This window comes from Ascidia mentula, chromosome 3 (genome assembly GCF_947561715.1).
Source record: "Ascidia mentula chromosome 3, kaAscMent1.1, whole genome shotgun sequence".
NCBI classification, from domain to species: domain Eukaryota; kingdom Metazoa; phylum Chordata; class Ascidiacea; order Phlebobranchia; family Ascidiidae; genus Ascidia; species Ascidia mentula.
This window is the reverse complement of record NC_138568.1, coordinates 6,608,643-6,624,890: the sequence shown is the minus strand read 5'-3', so window position 1 is coordinate 6,624,890 and position 16,248 is coordinate 6,608,643. Positions and strand designations below refer to the sequence as shown.

General features: G+C 39.4%; 1 protein-coding gene across 1 annotated transcript; it reads left to right on the top strand.

Annotated features, from left to right (window-relative positions):
* Nucleotides 1-4,542: 4,542 nt before the first annotated feature.
* LOC145894495 (tyrosine-protein kinase Src42A-like) lies at nt 4,543-6,452 on the top strand. The gene is made up of 3 exons (XM_082983107.1): nt 4,543-4,685; nt 4,845-4,982; nt 5,239-6,452. Exons 1-3 carry the CDS (start codon nt 4,588-4,590, stop codon nt 5,519-5,521), a joined length of 519 nt encoding a protein of 172 aa, XP_082839233.1. The 5' UTR covers nt 4,543-4,587; the 3' UTR covers nt 5,522-6,452.
* Nucleotides 6,453-16,248: the final 9,796 nt, after the last annotated feature.

Genomic DNA, 16,248 nt, shown 5'->3' with positions numbered 1-16,248 from the left:
ATGTTCAATATATTTCTAATTTAGACTTGACTTCGTCTTCGGGACCACCACTAGACTTCACAATGGTCAATTGGTACCGCAACCACACAGACCATACAATAACTGTAGTCTTGCAGTGGACAGCGCCTCACATTCTCGATGTTATTACCAACAGTTTACCCCCTGAGTATCGTTTGCGCTACATAGTGGATGACGCATACTCAAGACCATTGGTAGTAAGTACACACACGACAACCTATAAAATCATTCAAGGTCGAAAGTGTTTTTCCATTGAATTCTTCATTAATTACAGTAAATCGTATCGATCTTAGAAGACAAGTTGAAATACAAGATGCATTTGTGAAAATAGTACATTTATTCGTACATGTAACATTTAACCTCGTCGTGGTGAAACCGACCAATTTCTTACATCTGTTTTACTTCGAAAGATCGAAGCGCAGGACGGAGAAACTTTGTTCAACTTCACGTATCAAAAACTACCTCCGAATGCCACATACTTGTTCTCCGTGGCTGCGTACATAGACCTGGATAAAGTTTGTATAGGGAACGACCACCTGTGCCAAAACTATGGAACCCCCGCTTACTTAGAATACTTCTTTGAAGGTTTGAGAATTCGATTCCAAAGATCTAACAAATCATTTCTAATCACGATTTACGTTTCAAAAGTTTTCCAATATATGATATCAGAAGGAAATATGTGACAAATAATCATTATAGCAATAAAAGGCCAGCTAAAGAATACCCGCATAATAATAGTTTTGTGATATCTGTGTCGCAAAGATTACATTTTGAAATTGCACTTGGAAAAACTTTTTGTATTTAAGGCTCGTTTCTTGATTTTGCATTAGGTTTCCGGTGAATTTGGTGGTTCTTAAACATTGCTTTATATATTTCAGCCGCAAAATGATCAGGAAAAACTCCAATCAAATCATTCTGTTTAGATTGGGACCCCTGTCCAGTCGACGAAACTGTGAAAGAACGTCACTGCGATCCACATGTATATTGTGAGGTTCTCAGCAACGATCGTTCTATTTTGAACTGCACCTGCAAACCCGGATACAGTGGTGACGGGGTGGATCAGTTCATTGGCGGGATCGACTGCAAAGACTACAACGCCTGTCACGGATCTACAGCTAAATGCGCCACGGCTGCAACATGCAAAGACAGGCCAGCACCAAAACTGGGTTATGATTGCTCTTGCGAGTAAGTTAGCTTTCGTTAGCTTTTGTCGCCTATAAGTTAAAACTAAGAGCATTGTTTATACCGAAGCTACGTAAGCCCGCACCAACTACTAAGTTATAGTTCTATTTTCAACTAATTGATAATAGCAGAAAAACCATATTCCTTAAGGATTTTGATTCTGCGAAAACCATACACGGCATATAACCAAGTAGCAACCATAGGCAATATCGACCAATTATTTTGATCCAACGGTTGTCGGCGGCTAAATAGCAATGTGGATGACATTTTTGTTACAATGCCATATGCACTGAAGTCACAGACCCCGTAAAAGTTTAAGTCGATGAAATTTCCTTTAAATAAACTGCTAATATTCGCTCGCAAAGGAATTCGCTTAACATTGTATAACAACGTTAAACCGAAGCCCTCTCACCAGACAGTGTCTGGAGCTCAGCATTATTGCTGGCTGTATTGATTTCACATGATTTCCGCTACATTGAGCCATCTGCACTGTCGGTTGTTCGGTTGTGGTGTTACGCAACAGATTGCGACTGCAATGTCACCACAATGCGTTGCATTCACGATTGGCTTGCAAAAGGACAAGACCTTTCTGCCATTAAAAAAAACATTAGTTTATATTTCTTATTTTAATACTATGTTTCAGTGATCGCCTTTTGTGCATAAATATTCTTTACAGCGAGGGTTACACCGGTGATGGATACAACAGCTGTAGGAATATGAAAAACCCCGTGATCGCTGTTATGGGCACCGCAGGTTTGGTCACTGTGTGTCTTCTGATGTTCTTCGTCATCAGACGTCGACGAGAACGAATGAGAAAGTAAGTTTCCAACACAAATATGTGGGTGGTTTACCAAAAGGCAGAAGTCGATTTTTTTTTGATTAATTTTGGTTACAGACCGTCAATGTCATTGAATGTAGTTGGTGGTATGTAATTCCACTCTGCATTGACAATAGGTAACTTGCAAACGCCCGTGAATTGATTACTATTGTTGGACAAACCTTTCACAAAAAATTTGCTGAACGAAAGTTTTTATCTTACGGCCAACAAAGACTCAGTGGCAGATGATTTTGTAATATTGCTTACAAGAGCTGCTATAATATGATGGGTATATTTATATTTGTTGTTGTATAAAGGAGACTCATATTTGACCAATCGCGGTTTGTCGCCGGCGAATCTCTGGCAGACCTGGCGCCTTTTCTAACTACTCTCAGTTCGAAAACCACCTTCAAATGACTAACATGGGTCCTGTATTTGGACAAAAGTGGGAAATAGATCGAAACAACCTGGCTTTACACGGTTTGCCATTACTTTATATATAGTTTGGGGCAAGAATTTTGCCTTTTTCCAAAATAACTTTAACGTAAACTGTTCTGAGGTTTAGGATTAAATAAACGTACAACTATCGTGGAAACCGCACCGATGAATTCACCTTTGCCATTAAAAACATAAACATTGACACTAACCGCTTACTTAAGACTTTTCTCAGGTTGTGATTTGACTCGCTCAGGCAATTTAAAGATAACGGCTTTCATCACTAAATTTTAGACGTACTCGGAAGGGGAAACTTTGGAGTCGTTTACAGAGCAACCTGGCACGACATTGGATCGAAAAAGGAAGTTGCCGTGAAATCGTTGACAGGTTATTTCAATTCAGTTGCAAAGTACCAGTCGTTAAAAGATTTCCAAAGCTTACTCTGCAAGCCTTAACACGATTTGTGAATAAATTTGTCGGGCATTTACGTAAAAGAAATCTAAAGAAAATTGATTTGGTTGTCGGATGCCTTTGCTGCCAGGCACCTGGCAGACATTTAAATATTTCGCATATAAGAAACCTGAGGCACAAATCTCCAAGTTTTGCTACCATTGCTATTCAGTGTGACTTGGAGGTAGTTGGCAACAGCAGCCTACATGTTCAGCCAGTTTTTCTATTTAACTTATAGCTTACAGCCTATTACATTTATTTTCCATTTTGACACGTGGTTATTATATATTGAAATTTTAGAAGATCTTTATTGTATTATTACCAGCAACCGTTACCCCAATCAAACCAGCCTATACCTGAGAAACATTTACCAAATGCATGTTCACCGAAAATTTGTAAATCAAATGGCTTTGCTTTCTTGCAGCTCTTCATGCGGTTGCATACAGGGAGGATTTCCTGGCTGAAATGGCGCTCCTAATGTCGCTTGGGCCGCACGACTCCATTATGGGGATCATTGGGGTGTGCACGACAAAGCTGGATGCGGAAAACGAGTGCGAATCACCATTGTTGGTGACCGAGTACATGAAATATGGAGATTTACTTCATTTTCTCTGGGATTGCAGGGAGGTTAGGATCGAAATCGTTTCCTTATTTATGACGTCATGCAGGACATTAGTTGCTGACAGCAACGCCTCTCTACATAACCTGGCGTCGTACGTGGGATAACGCTGTAAACAGCATGGGTGTTAACATCTTGAGGCAATAACAAACGGCTCCTAACCAACACCATTCAAACCACAACGGTCGATCCGCATGATAACCTTTTTGGTGGGCATTAATATCAATAAAATGTCATGGGGAAAAGGAAACCAAAGATTTCAGGGTTGCAGTGAAATTTTTGCAACCGACAAGGTTGGCATTTACACGATCGGGAGGAGTGATCCGCACATATCATGGAAATTCCTATCTCACGTCAGCAAATATGCTGGTACCTACGCTGTAAACCCAGCGATTAAGACGTAAAGCTGGATTCCCCGTTGCGTTTCTGCCAGTGGTCAGATCAAAATTCAACGCACAATGCAAACAACGACCAGTCGTCCTCGTGCTTTCAGTACAAGTCAAACCATAATTGAACAATCGAATAACCAAAATCTGAGTATTTTTGAGTTAGGGAAGTTATGGTCCCTACATGTCCCCCAGCTACGCCAATGGATGCTGTCTGCTGTTTTCCATAGTACAGATTTACTGCGCTGGATCTTTACAGTATTGACCAAACACAAGATACGTAATTTGGTTTGAAGGCATCCAAGAGAAACCAGAATCCAATCTACAACTTCAGTGAGTCCAATCTCTACCAGATTGGGCGACAAATCGCCGGAGGTTTACATTTTCTCGCCTCCTCTAAGATTATTCACGGGGATGTCGCGGCCAGAAACATTTTAGTGGGAGAGGCAAGTATCCCCGAAAACCCAAACGTTCATTTTGCATGGTGTTAAATTGGGCGCAGATAGCGTTAAAGCTTGCACTACGGTGACTGATTTTATGAGGATTCGAAATTACATGTAATGGATATTAATTCACAATGTTTTGTCAGTTTCCTATACGTAAGCAACATCCAAACTTTGCAGAACATGCAGTGTAAAATTTCTGACTTTGGTCTGGCCAACGACGTTTACCGCTACGGCATGATCAAGGGCGCCACCGAGCGACGAGTTCCATTCAAGTGGGTCAGCCCCGAACGGATGATGGGAGGGAAAGTCCCTATTACGTGGCGGAGTGACGTGTAAGTTGTTTATAACATTAGATATAACACACTGGGCCCGTCCTAGACAATACAGAATCAGGCAGACAGTGGAACCCTTTTGGAGAACGGGGTACTTTTAGACCCTGGGTGATTTGGCCTAATCGACCACATAACAAATAGTGCTTTCTTATGTTCAAGGTGGTCTTTCGGCATATTACTTTACGAAATGGTAACAGTGGGTGCCACGCCATACCCTGAAATTGAACAGAGTCATCTCTTTTATTCACTGGAAAAGGGGTACAGGATGCCAAAGCCCACGTCGTGCAACGATCATCTGTAAGTGTTGGAAATTGTGAGCTCATTGCATCAATACGAAATCCTTACTGTAACATTCGTTAATTGAAACATAAAGCACCAGAGGACTATACATGTTGGCATGAGCACATTTGATTAACTTGCTATCATAGTACAGCACGGTCTAGCACGTTTTACGCGTGTATCGCGGGCAGTTAATTTTGGTTTAAAGCTGTTTCAAAAACATAACATTTGTATCACCACTTCATGTTGGCCACAAGTTTAAATGTGTTTATAGATACAAACTCATGCTACAATGTTGGCAGTGGTTGCCAATGAACCGACCGACCTTTGTCAACCTCCAGGAGCAGCTAAGAGATGTAAAAACTGATGGAACAGTGGACCGACAAATCTTGCCAACTGACAGCTTAGATGGAACATGCGGAGACAAGTATTTGGCACTTTGGTCCACTGGCACCAACTTTGAAGTCAACAATACAGAACTTTTCTCACAGTTTAATGGTGATGTTGGACATCAAGCCGGGGTCGATCTCCGTGTTGCTTTTGATAAAATTGTTTGAATAATTGGAGACTAGGGTGGTCAATATCCTACCGAGATACTGTGTGCACAAGAATTTCACGCAAAATCCACAGTAAATTTGCACCTGAATTTTAATTCAACACATAGTCAAATGCACGTACAAGCAATCAGCCAATAATGACATTTGAGCTGCAGACAGTTGTGCACGCCGATACGACTGATTTCCAAGCGGTTGCTTGACCATGGTGTGTTCTGCTGCGTTTTCGTCTCCGGTAGTTTGGTGCTTGAAGTACAGCTGAGGAAAACACAACCAAACTGAAATTCGACACCCACATTCTGAACAATGGGTTTTGATGAGTGAATGGTGGCAGACACTGAAGGAACAACCGAATTTGCCGTATCGTTAAACATTCAATCTGTGTGTTCGAACGTTAGAGCAGTATATGGGCCCATATTGTGTTTGTTAGTGTGTAGATCAACAGGCAAGGATACAAGTATATATATAGGGTTGGTCAAACCAGCTTAAGCTGTGAGTGAAGACAAATGTTTGAACAGGTTTTCTTAATACACTTTAAGTCAGCGAAGTATGTTAAAAAGCAGAAACTGCGCATACAGTTGATATTTGGAAATTAGTGGCAAAACGTTCAACATCGCATTCATGACAAGGGGCCGAACGGTAAATTAGGTGTTCGTTAACCCAAACAAAAAGATTATTCTGTCTTATATGCAACAAAACGCATACTAATGTGTCTTCACCTTTTCCAAAATTTATTTTTCAGTGCAACGCTTTAAATTGCCATGACACATTCGAATTGCGCAGTGCTCAGAAAATACCCTGAGTTTTAGAACAAGTGGCAGAATGAAACCGACCTTGGAAATACCTTCTGTGTTCAACCCGCAGCCGCAGACCGATACAAGTGACAACATGCTGGCCTGTCTTTGCATATTGCAGCTTTGCTGAAAATAATATTCTCTTCCATGCCTTTGTTTTTTATTGTGTGATGAATATATGCATATACACTGCCAAGAAAATTGGATGTCATTATAACAAGGTGGTTGGGTAAATGAACAACAATACCCCAAGCGCTTGGGCAAAATAAAAAGGCAATACTCTAGTACATTGGTTGAAAGGTTCATTAAAAAGGCAAACAAAGTTTTCACCAAACAACAAATTTTGAGAACCACTGGGCGACAAGGCTGTTGAATATCAATGCAGTCGCTATTTGATGTAGTTGGAGAAATTGTACCCATGTGGTAAACAGACTTGAACAAAAGACTGTTCATGCATTACATCTATATTCGTGCTCCTGGAGTTTGTGCAGCTACGCACCTTCGGCTGTATTTCAATTTAATATTACGTTTTTATAAGCAAACTAACAATACATGCTGCCTATGATGCTACATGTTACATGCTACATGCTCCACTGTTTATGTTATGTGATAAAATTCAATTGTATATTCAGCCTGTTGGAACTCGGTTAACTGCATGAGTTGGTCAAACATACTCGAATTATACAAATTCTAAAATATAGTGCGTTTTTGCGTTTCTATTGAGTTGGTAGTATCAGATCTACGCTATGTATTGGTTGCAGTACAATCAAATACCTAGTTATTGTTGCAATATACTTCATGAAACAATTTATCTTTATTGCCCTCCGTCAGGAATCAAGCAACATACACTTTGACACGATGAGTCATGAACAGGGAAAGTCATTAACAATCCAACATCGATGTTATTGGTCAAAGATAAACACTAATCACGACGTGGCAGCGCAGAGCTCGTTTGCATTGTGAGCAAAACCATGGGATTTTACAATTTCCTCAGTTCCAGGTACGAGTAGCGTTGGCTGCACTCCGTTGCGGTTTCGGTACAGTGAGACGAAAAAAGTCACATTTCCAGTTAGAAGCACCACCGCAGACTAATATACAAGTGATAGCTGTTTGCCTGCATGGCTTAGTAACCGTTTTCATATATTGTTGTACTTCAAAATGTATTAGTTAGGAATGGCGCAGTACGTAAGCTTGTAAGCATTCTTCCGGCTGCAACCTATAGCTGAGTGATTTGTACGAGCTAATGTCTCTACTCAGTAGATATCCAATAATGCTAAATCCGTAAGTTGTCAAGCTTTAATCCTTGAACAACTAATAATATACGTTCGGAAATTCTGTTGAAAAAGACAAAAATTTTGTTGAAAGAGATAAAAAACACTTTTTGCAGCAACCACAGATGTAGTTTAATACATGATGTGGAAACATTCCACGTTCAGCTGTTTCTGCATTTTACTAGTGGCCACGTCCGAGGCACAACGGACTGCAAACAATTGTTCAAATGAAGATCGTAAGTCAACTGTAAAATATATGTCATAACTTGTATTGAAGTTGGATGTTCGTTTAATCTAACAAATCTTAGCCTTTGGTTTTCTATTAAAATAAAGCCGCAAAACACATGAATGACGTATTTCTGGGATAACAAGTTTACTCAAAACTAATGGTGCACGAAATAGTGAGAAAACGCACAACGATTGCTATCAAAGAATATAAGGTCTAATAGTATGCGGATGGGTAAAAAATTGCACCTGTAGAATGTCTGCTGATATTTGCAATGGTCGGTATATCAAGAATAGATGAGGTAGTAATTAAATGATATGCTTTAATCTTAGTGTTATACCAACAGGGGTTGGAGACTTGAAGAAAATCCAGATATCCCATTACCCTGAACTGTACCTTCCCAGTAACAAAAACCTCTCGACCGTTAAACTCAGCGTCACCTTCAACTGGACAGTGGAAAGTAAATAGGAATCACAGTCGTTTGAGTACAAATAAACAAACACGACATGCTGCATACGAAGTTTTTCAAAGTCATAGAAATTTAACGCAAAAAAAATTATATACAGTTATTTCAAACTGGGCAAAGTTAAAGTTAGGTGTTTTCTGTGCAATTAAGTATTAAGTGTTGTTTCAAATACCGAAAGATTTGAGTATTTTGGTTTTTAGATGAGGATTACGATGGTTTTATGTACTGTTTTTTTGACCGGGACAACCACATTTCAGCCAAAGGCGAGTATATCTACATCAAATTAGAGAATGGCTTACTGTAGAGCACAGAGTGAACAAGTTTCGTGTGGTTTAAAAACACAAACTTTTGAGAACTAACAATGAAATTCAAATATCGAAATAAGACACCAAGTTGGTCAGTTTGAATCTTTTTCAATAAAAGATCTTGAGGAAGACTCGTATGCCACAAAACCATTCGAAATAGTCTGCCTAAAACAGTTTGTTACAAATTGTCTTTAGTTTATCAATCTGTTGCAGGCTCGGATTATTACTATGACCTCCACGACCACTACTGCCAATCCATGATAGGCATGAAAATGTGGGTGACGAACGTTAATGGGGATTATGTGGAGTGCTCCTACCCGTGCGAGTCATTTGATCTACAGGGTTGCAAAAGTGAAGAAATCTGCGTTACAGCCGCTTATGTTGATCAGCCCTGTCCAATGGGACAAATAAAGGCCATAATGAAGGTATTTCCGATTACATGAGCAATGCTAGTACTCACAAAATGCCCCAATAATGATTTCCGGATATATGACCAACCATTCTGCCAGACAGGACGATACTGAAATCAGACAACACTCATGATTTTCACATATAGAACGGTCGACGACAAATGCAAAGTTGGATTCGTCTTATTTTCGCGGAAGTTACGTCGGTTTAGGTTAACCACCAAATTTGGCACACCTTTGTTTCAAAAATGGCACGCGTGCTGGTTTCCACCTGAAATGAATATATTTTAAAAATTGATTTCCTTACAGTGTTTTAAATGGTATAGTCCGTATTCCACAGCCTACGATGAAAAAACAAAACACGAATTAAAACTCAAACCCAACTAATTGTTTGTGTAAGTTTATTTGACCCCAAATGATTGCTCATTACAGAACCAAACCAACATCACGTTTCCTATCCGATTCGGTCGTTCGTATTATTTTAACATTTTCGGGTACCGCGGAAGACGAATTTTCGGTAAAGCTCTACATAGTAGCGATGTCTACCTATTCTGTGGCTATCACCTCATCAACAAGCATCCAGTAGACGAGCAAGCAGCTTACAAGTATTGTCGCAGTGAACAAGTACTCAGTAGTGAGTTGTATTGTTGGACATTTCTTTGGTTTTGAAACGTTTGGTAAAGTGCATGTTACAACAGCCATGACAAGAGAAGAATCCTGCACCAGTTAACGACACTGTGAAGTTTAAGAGTTTATGTCTCATATTATTTGTAAATGAAATCCGCTTTTGCGGGTTCTAAAGATGCCAAAATACGAAAAAAAAACTATTCATTAAACTTTGATTTGCTTCACGCTATTGTAATGTGTTCAATACATCTGAAACGAGTTAAGTAATTGGTCCGTGATGCAAAAATTCATATCTTAACCTAGACTTGACATCGTCATCGGGACCACCAATCAACTTCACAATGCTCGAAGCATTCCGAAATCACAATGACCACACGATAACGGTGATGTTACAATGGCAAGCACCTCATGTCGTAGACAACATTGAAAACCGCTTGCCTGACAAATACTTGGTGTTGTACGTGAAAGAACCACATCACACCCGCTTTCACTCAAAGGCTGTTGAGGTAAAATCCATGTGTAGAAGTCCTTCAGGATTTACAGCATGGGTTGATTGTTAGTTGTGCTTATATGCAATGAGATCGCAATGGTTCGCATATTGTGTAACCACAACATCCCCTAATGCTGTAGTCTTCTGTACCCTACTGCATGGATTCTATTACAATGTTAATATATTTGACATGTTAAATATAAACGTGCAGGCCGTGCGAACTCGTTGTATTTGAGTGTCGTTTCTGACATAAAAGACCGACAAATATTTCCACATTTCGTTAAAGGTGATACCATTTCCTGGTCAAGATGTGTTCACGTACACTTACCGTGGGTTACGCCCGAATAACACCTACGTGTTTAAGGCATTAGCTTACATGAATCTTAATGATAAGACCTGTCCTGGTGGAGAGACTTGCGAAAACTTTGGAACTGCGGCAGAAATAGAAGAATTCTTTGACGGTTTGTGCAGACATTGGCTTAGCTTAAAAACACCTTGAATGAATAATTTCAATTAAAATTATGAAAGAATTGAAAATAAATTATCAAAAACCACTGACTAACATAAAGTGTCTGTGTTGTTGGCGGTTGCTGAGGTGTAATTGCTGTAGAAAGTCGTCTTTTCTATTCTGGTATGATGACATCTTCATTCGCTTACTTTTCCACAGATTGGAATCCCTGCCCAACAGAAAGAGAAGTAAAAGAACGTCATTGCGATCCGCATGCGTTTTGTGAGATCCTGAGCAAAGATCGTTCACGAATAAACTGCACCTGTAAACCTGGCTACAGCGGTGATGGGATTGACCGATCCATTGGGGGAGTTGGTTGCCAAAGTCCCAGTATACAGAATGATGAATTGATGGTTGTCGAGACATACTATTACCCTAATCTTCACCTTTCCGATCATACCAACCACTCGACCGCAAAACTTAGCGTTACTTACAACTGGACAGTGAAGGGTGGGTAGTGTTAATTGTGTATAAGCTGCAGACAGATGCTTATCATATGTGGTAATTTTGTTATGCATTCTCTGCGAAGGTGTCAAGAGAGTCTTACACAGAGTTGTTTCAAAGATTTTCATTTAACTCAGCACACGTCTTATTGCAGACTTTTCATCTTATTGCCGACTGCAAAAAAAAATTTTACTGAACGGTATTTTGCGGAAACAGTGGCCCTGTCTGCGCTCACTAAAAATCATTATTAGCCCCATCGCTTAAACATCGATTTGTTTTAGGAGACGATCACGACGGATTCATGTATTGCTTTTTTGACAGTGACGACGATACATTGGCCTACGGCAAGTACCTCGAATCAAAATTTAAAACAAAAAACATTTCAAGGCACATTACAACATATGAAGCAGGATTTTGTCATTCATAATGCAGCACTTGCTTACGCTTAAGTGGAAATTAATCACTTGAAATTAATTCGCATTGAATTACTTAGATCTTTAGATCCATATTAAGTGCTCATAAACGACAAAGCAGAGAGCCTTCGTTTTTATAATCACGCGATGATGTCTACAACCATATTTTGTTAATAGAAAACGAATATGAGAAGGACGAATACTGCCAGGCGTTGATCGGCATGAAAATGTGGGTCACAAACGTTGAAGGAAAACTTGTGGAGTGCAAATACCCTTGCGAAGCAGAGGACGTGACGAACTGCACAAGCTCGGAAAGTTGCGTTATTGCATTGGAAGAAGTGGACCGGCCCTGTCCAATGGGACAGATAAAAACAATCATGAAGGTATAAGAAGGTCCAAATGTTAAATTGCAAAAAAAATTACATAAAAATTTCTTTAAAATTTCCACCCAGCAAAAAAACACCAAATTGCCCCAAAAAACACAAAATTTACAGAAACATCCTCATAAAGGTGCTGCCTTGGATTCACGTTGCTTCCAAACATTTTACGGTTGTTTTCAGAATCAAACAAATATCACGTTTCCCATCCGGTTCGGTCGCTCCTACACATTCCACATTATGGCTTATAGAGGCCGATGCATGATTGGCATAGACAGGAATTATGGCCATGACGTGTATCTGTTTTGTGGCTATCACCTCATCAACAAGTATCCTGTCGACGAGCAAGCAGCTTCCGAGTATTGTCGCAGTGAACAAGTACTGAGTAGTGAGTGTACATTTCTTGTTTAGGCTGCAACAATTTATATCTACTACTTTTGAATACTCTTAGAATAATATGACCAACGTCTACCATGTCCGCGTTTGTTTGACTACAAAGAACCATATTCAATATATTTGTAATTTAGACTTGACTTCGTCTTCGGGGCCACCACTAGACTTCACAATGGTCAATTGGTACCGCAACCACACAGACCATACAATAACTGTAGTCTTGCAGTGGACAGCACCTCACATTCTCGATGTTATTACCAACAGTTTACCTCCTGAGTATCGTTTGCGCTACATAGTGGATGACGCATACTCAAGACCAATGGTAGTAAGTATACACACGACAACCTATGAAATCATTCAATGCCGAAAGTGTTTTTCCATTGAATACTTCATTAATTACAGTAAACCGTATCGATCTTAGAATACAAGTTGAAATACAAGATGCATTTGTGAAAATAGTACATTTATTCGTACACGTAACATTTAACCTCGTCGTGGTGAAACCGACCAATTTCTTACATCTGTTTCACTTCGAAAGATCGAAGCGCAGGACGGAGAAACTTTGTTCAACTTCACGTATCAAAAACTACCTCCGAATGCCACATACTTGTTCTCCGTGGCTGCGTACATAAACCTGGATAAAGTTTGTATAGGGAACGACCTCTGGTGCCAAAACTATGGATCCCCCGCATACTTTGAATACTTCTTTGAAGGTTTGAGAATTCGATTCTAAAGATCTAACAAATCATTTCTAATCAAGATTTACGTTTCAAAAGTTTTACAATATATGATATCAGAAGGAAATAGGTAACAAATAATCATTATAGCAATAAAAGGCCATAGCTAAAGAATACCATCTTAATAATAGTTTTGTGATATCTGTGTCGCAAAGATTACATTTTGATATTGCACTTGGAAAAACGTTTTTGTAATTAAGACTCGTTCTTGATTTTGCATTAGGTTCCCGATGCATTTGGTGGTTCTTGAACTCTGCTTTATGTATTTCAGCCGCAAAATGATCTGGAAAAACTTCAATCAAATCATTGTGTTTAGATTGGGACCCCTGTCCCGTCGACGAAACTGTGAAAGAACGTCACTGCGATCCGCATGCATATTGTGAGGTTCTCAGCAACGATCGTTCGATTTTGAACTGCACCTGCAAACCCGGATACAGTGGTGACGGGGTGGATCAGTTCATTGGCGGGACCGGCTGCAAAGACTACAACGCCAGTCACGGATCTACAGCTAAATGTGCCACGACTGCAATATGCAAAGACAGGCCAGCACCCGAACTAGGTTATGATTGCTCTTGCGAGTAAGTTAGCTTTCTTTAGCTTTTCTGTGCATGACATATTAAGAACATAAACGACATCGAGCAGTTTCTATGAAGCCAAGGGATGTCGTCTGCTATATTAGCAGTGTGGATGACATATTTAAAACCATCCCATATACACTTTGATGCAAATTCACCACAATGAGTTGCATTCAAGGCCGCTCTTTTGTTTATATTCCTAACAAATTGTTTTGTTTTCAATTTGAATACTAAATAACGCTTCAAAGATTGCCATATAAGCATAAATATTCTTTACAGCGAGGGTTACACCGGTGATGGATACAACAGCTGTAGGAAAATGATAAACCCCGTGATCGCTGTTCTTGTGACCGTATGTGTGGTTACTGTGTGTCTTCTTATGTTCTTCGTCATCAGACGTCGACGAGAACGAATGAGAATGTAAGTTTCCAACACAAATATGTGGGTGGTTTACTAAAAGGCAGAAGTCGATTTTTTGATTAATTTTGTTTACAGACCGTCGATGTCATTGAATGTAGCACGTGAAGAAATCCCACTCTGCATTGACAATGAGTAACTTGGAACCTTCGTGGACGGAATTCCATTCCTAAATAAACTTTTCACAAGGATGTGTTTTTTTCCTGTTGTCGAACACATAGACCTTTGCTGAAAATTATATTCTTTTTCATGCCTTTGTTTATTATTGTATAATGAATATATGCCTATACACTGCCAACGAAATTGGATATTATTATGACGAGTTGGTTGGGTAAATGAAAGGTTCACTAGAAAGGCAAACAACGTTTTCAGCAAACAATAAATTTTAGTAAACTGTTTCAACAAAAAATTGTTCAAAACCTCAGCTTTGTCGCAGGTCAAACAACATACCTCGTCGCAGAAAATGTAATATTTGACTCGAAAACAAAACAAATAGGAACTGTTCATGCATTACCTCTATATTAGCGCCCCAGGACTTTTTGCAGCGGCGCATCCCCCGACAGAGTTTCAATTTAACATTACGTTTTTATAAGCAAACTAACAAGACATGCTGCATATGGTGCTACATGCTCCACTGTTTATGTTATGTGATAAAACTCAATTGTATATTCAGCCTGTTGGAACTCGGTTAACTGCATGAGTTTGTCAAACATATTGGAATTATACAAATTCTAAAGTATAATGCGTTTTTGCATTTTTATTGAGTTGGTAGCATCAGATCTACGTTATGTATTGGTTGCAGTACAATCAAATACCTAGTAATTGTTGCAATATACTTCATGAGACAATTTATTTTTAATGCCCTCCGTCCGGAACCAAGCAACATACTCTTTGACACGATAAGTCATGAACAGGGAAAGTCATTAACAGTCCAATATCGATGTAATTGGGCAAAGATAAACACTAATCACGACGTGGCAGCGCAGAGCTCGTTTGCATTGTGAGCAAAACCATGGGATTTCACCATTTCCTCAGTTCCAGGTACGAGTAGCGTTGGCTGCACTCCGTTGCGGTTTCGGTACAGTGAGACGAAAAAAGACACGTTTCCAGTTAAAAGCGCCACCGCAGACAAGTATACCAGTGATAGCTGTTTGCCTGCATGGCTTAGTAAACGTTTTCATATAATGTTGTACTTTAAAACGTGTTAGTTAGGAATGGCGCAGCAAGTAAGCTTGGAAAAATGCTCCCGGCTGCAACTTACAGCTGAGTGATTTGTACGGGCTAATATCTCTACTCAGTAGATATGCAATGATGGTAAATCCGTAAGTTGTCAAACTTTAATCCTTACAACTACATAATATACGTTCGGAAATTCTGTTGAAAGAGACAAAAAACACTTTTTGCAGCAACCACAGATGTAGTTTAATACATGATGTGGAAACATTCCACGTTCAGATGTCTCTGCATTTTGCTAGTGGCCACGTCCGAGGCACAACAAACTGCAAACAATTGTTCAAATGAAGATCGTAAGTCCACTGCAAAATATCAGAATTGATAAAATAAATTGGACGCTCATTTAATCTAACAAATCTTAGCATTTGCTTTTCTATTAAAATAAAGCCGCAAACTACATGAATGACATATTTCTGGGATAACAAGTTTACTCAAAACTAATGGTGGACCAAATAGTGAGAAAACGCACAAAGCGACAAGTTGTACGCGACATCCGACACAAATGTCTGAGACATAAAGAAGTGCAACGGTTTCAAAAATGCTGTTTAATTGCATGATTGCTTTCAAAGAATATATAAAGGTCTAATAGTATGCGGATGGGTAAAAAATTGCACCTGAAGAATGTCTGCTGATATTTGCAATGGTCGGTATATCAAGAATAGGTGAGGTAGTAATTATATCATATGCTTTAATCTTAGTGTTATACCAACAGGGGTTGGAGACTTGAAGAAAATCCAGATATCCCATTACCCTGAACTGTACCTTCCCAGTAACAAAAACCTCTCGACCGTTACACTTAGCGTCACCTTCAACTGGACAGTGGAAAGTAAACAGAAATCACAGCTTTTGAGTACAAATAAACAAACACGACATGCTGCATACGAAGTTTTTAAGTCATAGGAATTTAATGCAATCCTGGTTTCAATAAAATATACAGTTGTCTTAAACAGGGCAAAGTTATAGTTAAGTGTTTTCTGTGCAATTAAGTGTTGAGTGTGGTTTCAAATAACGAAAGAGTTGAGTATTTTGGTTTTTAGATGAGGATTA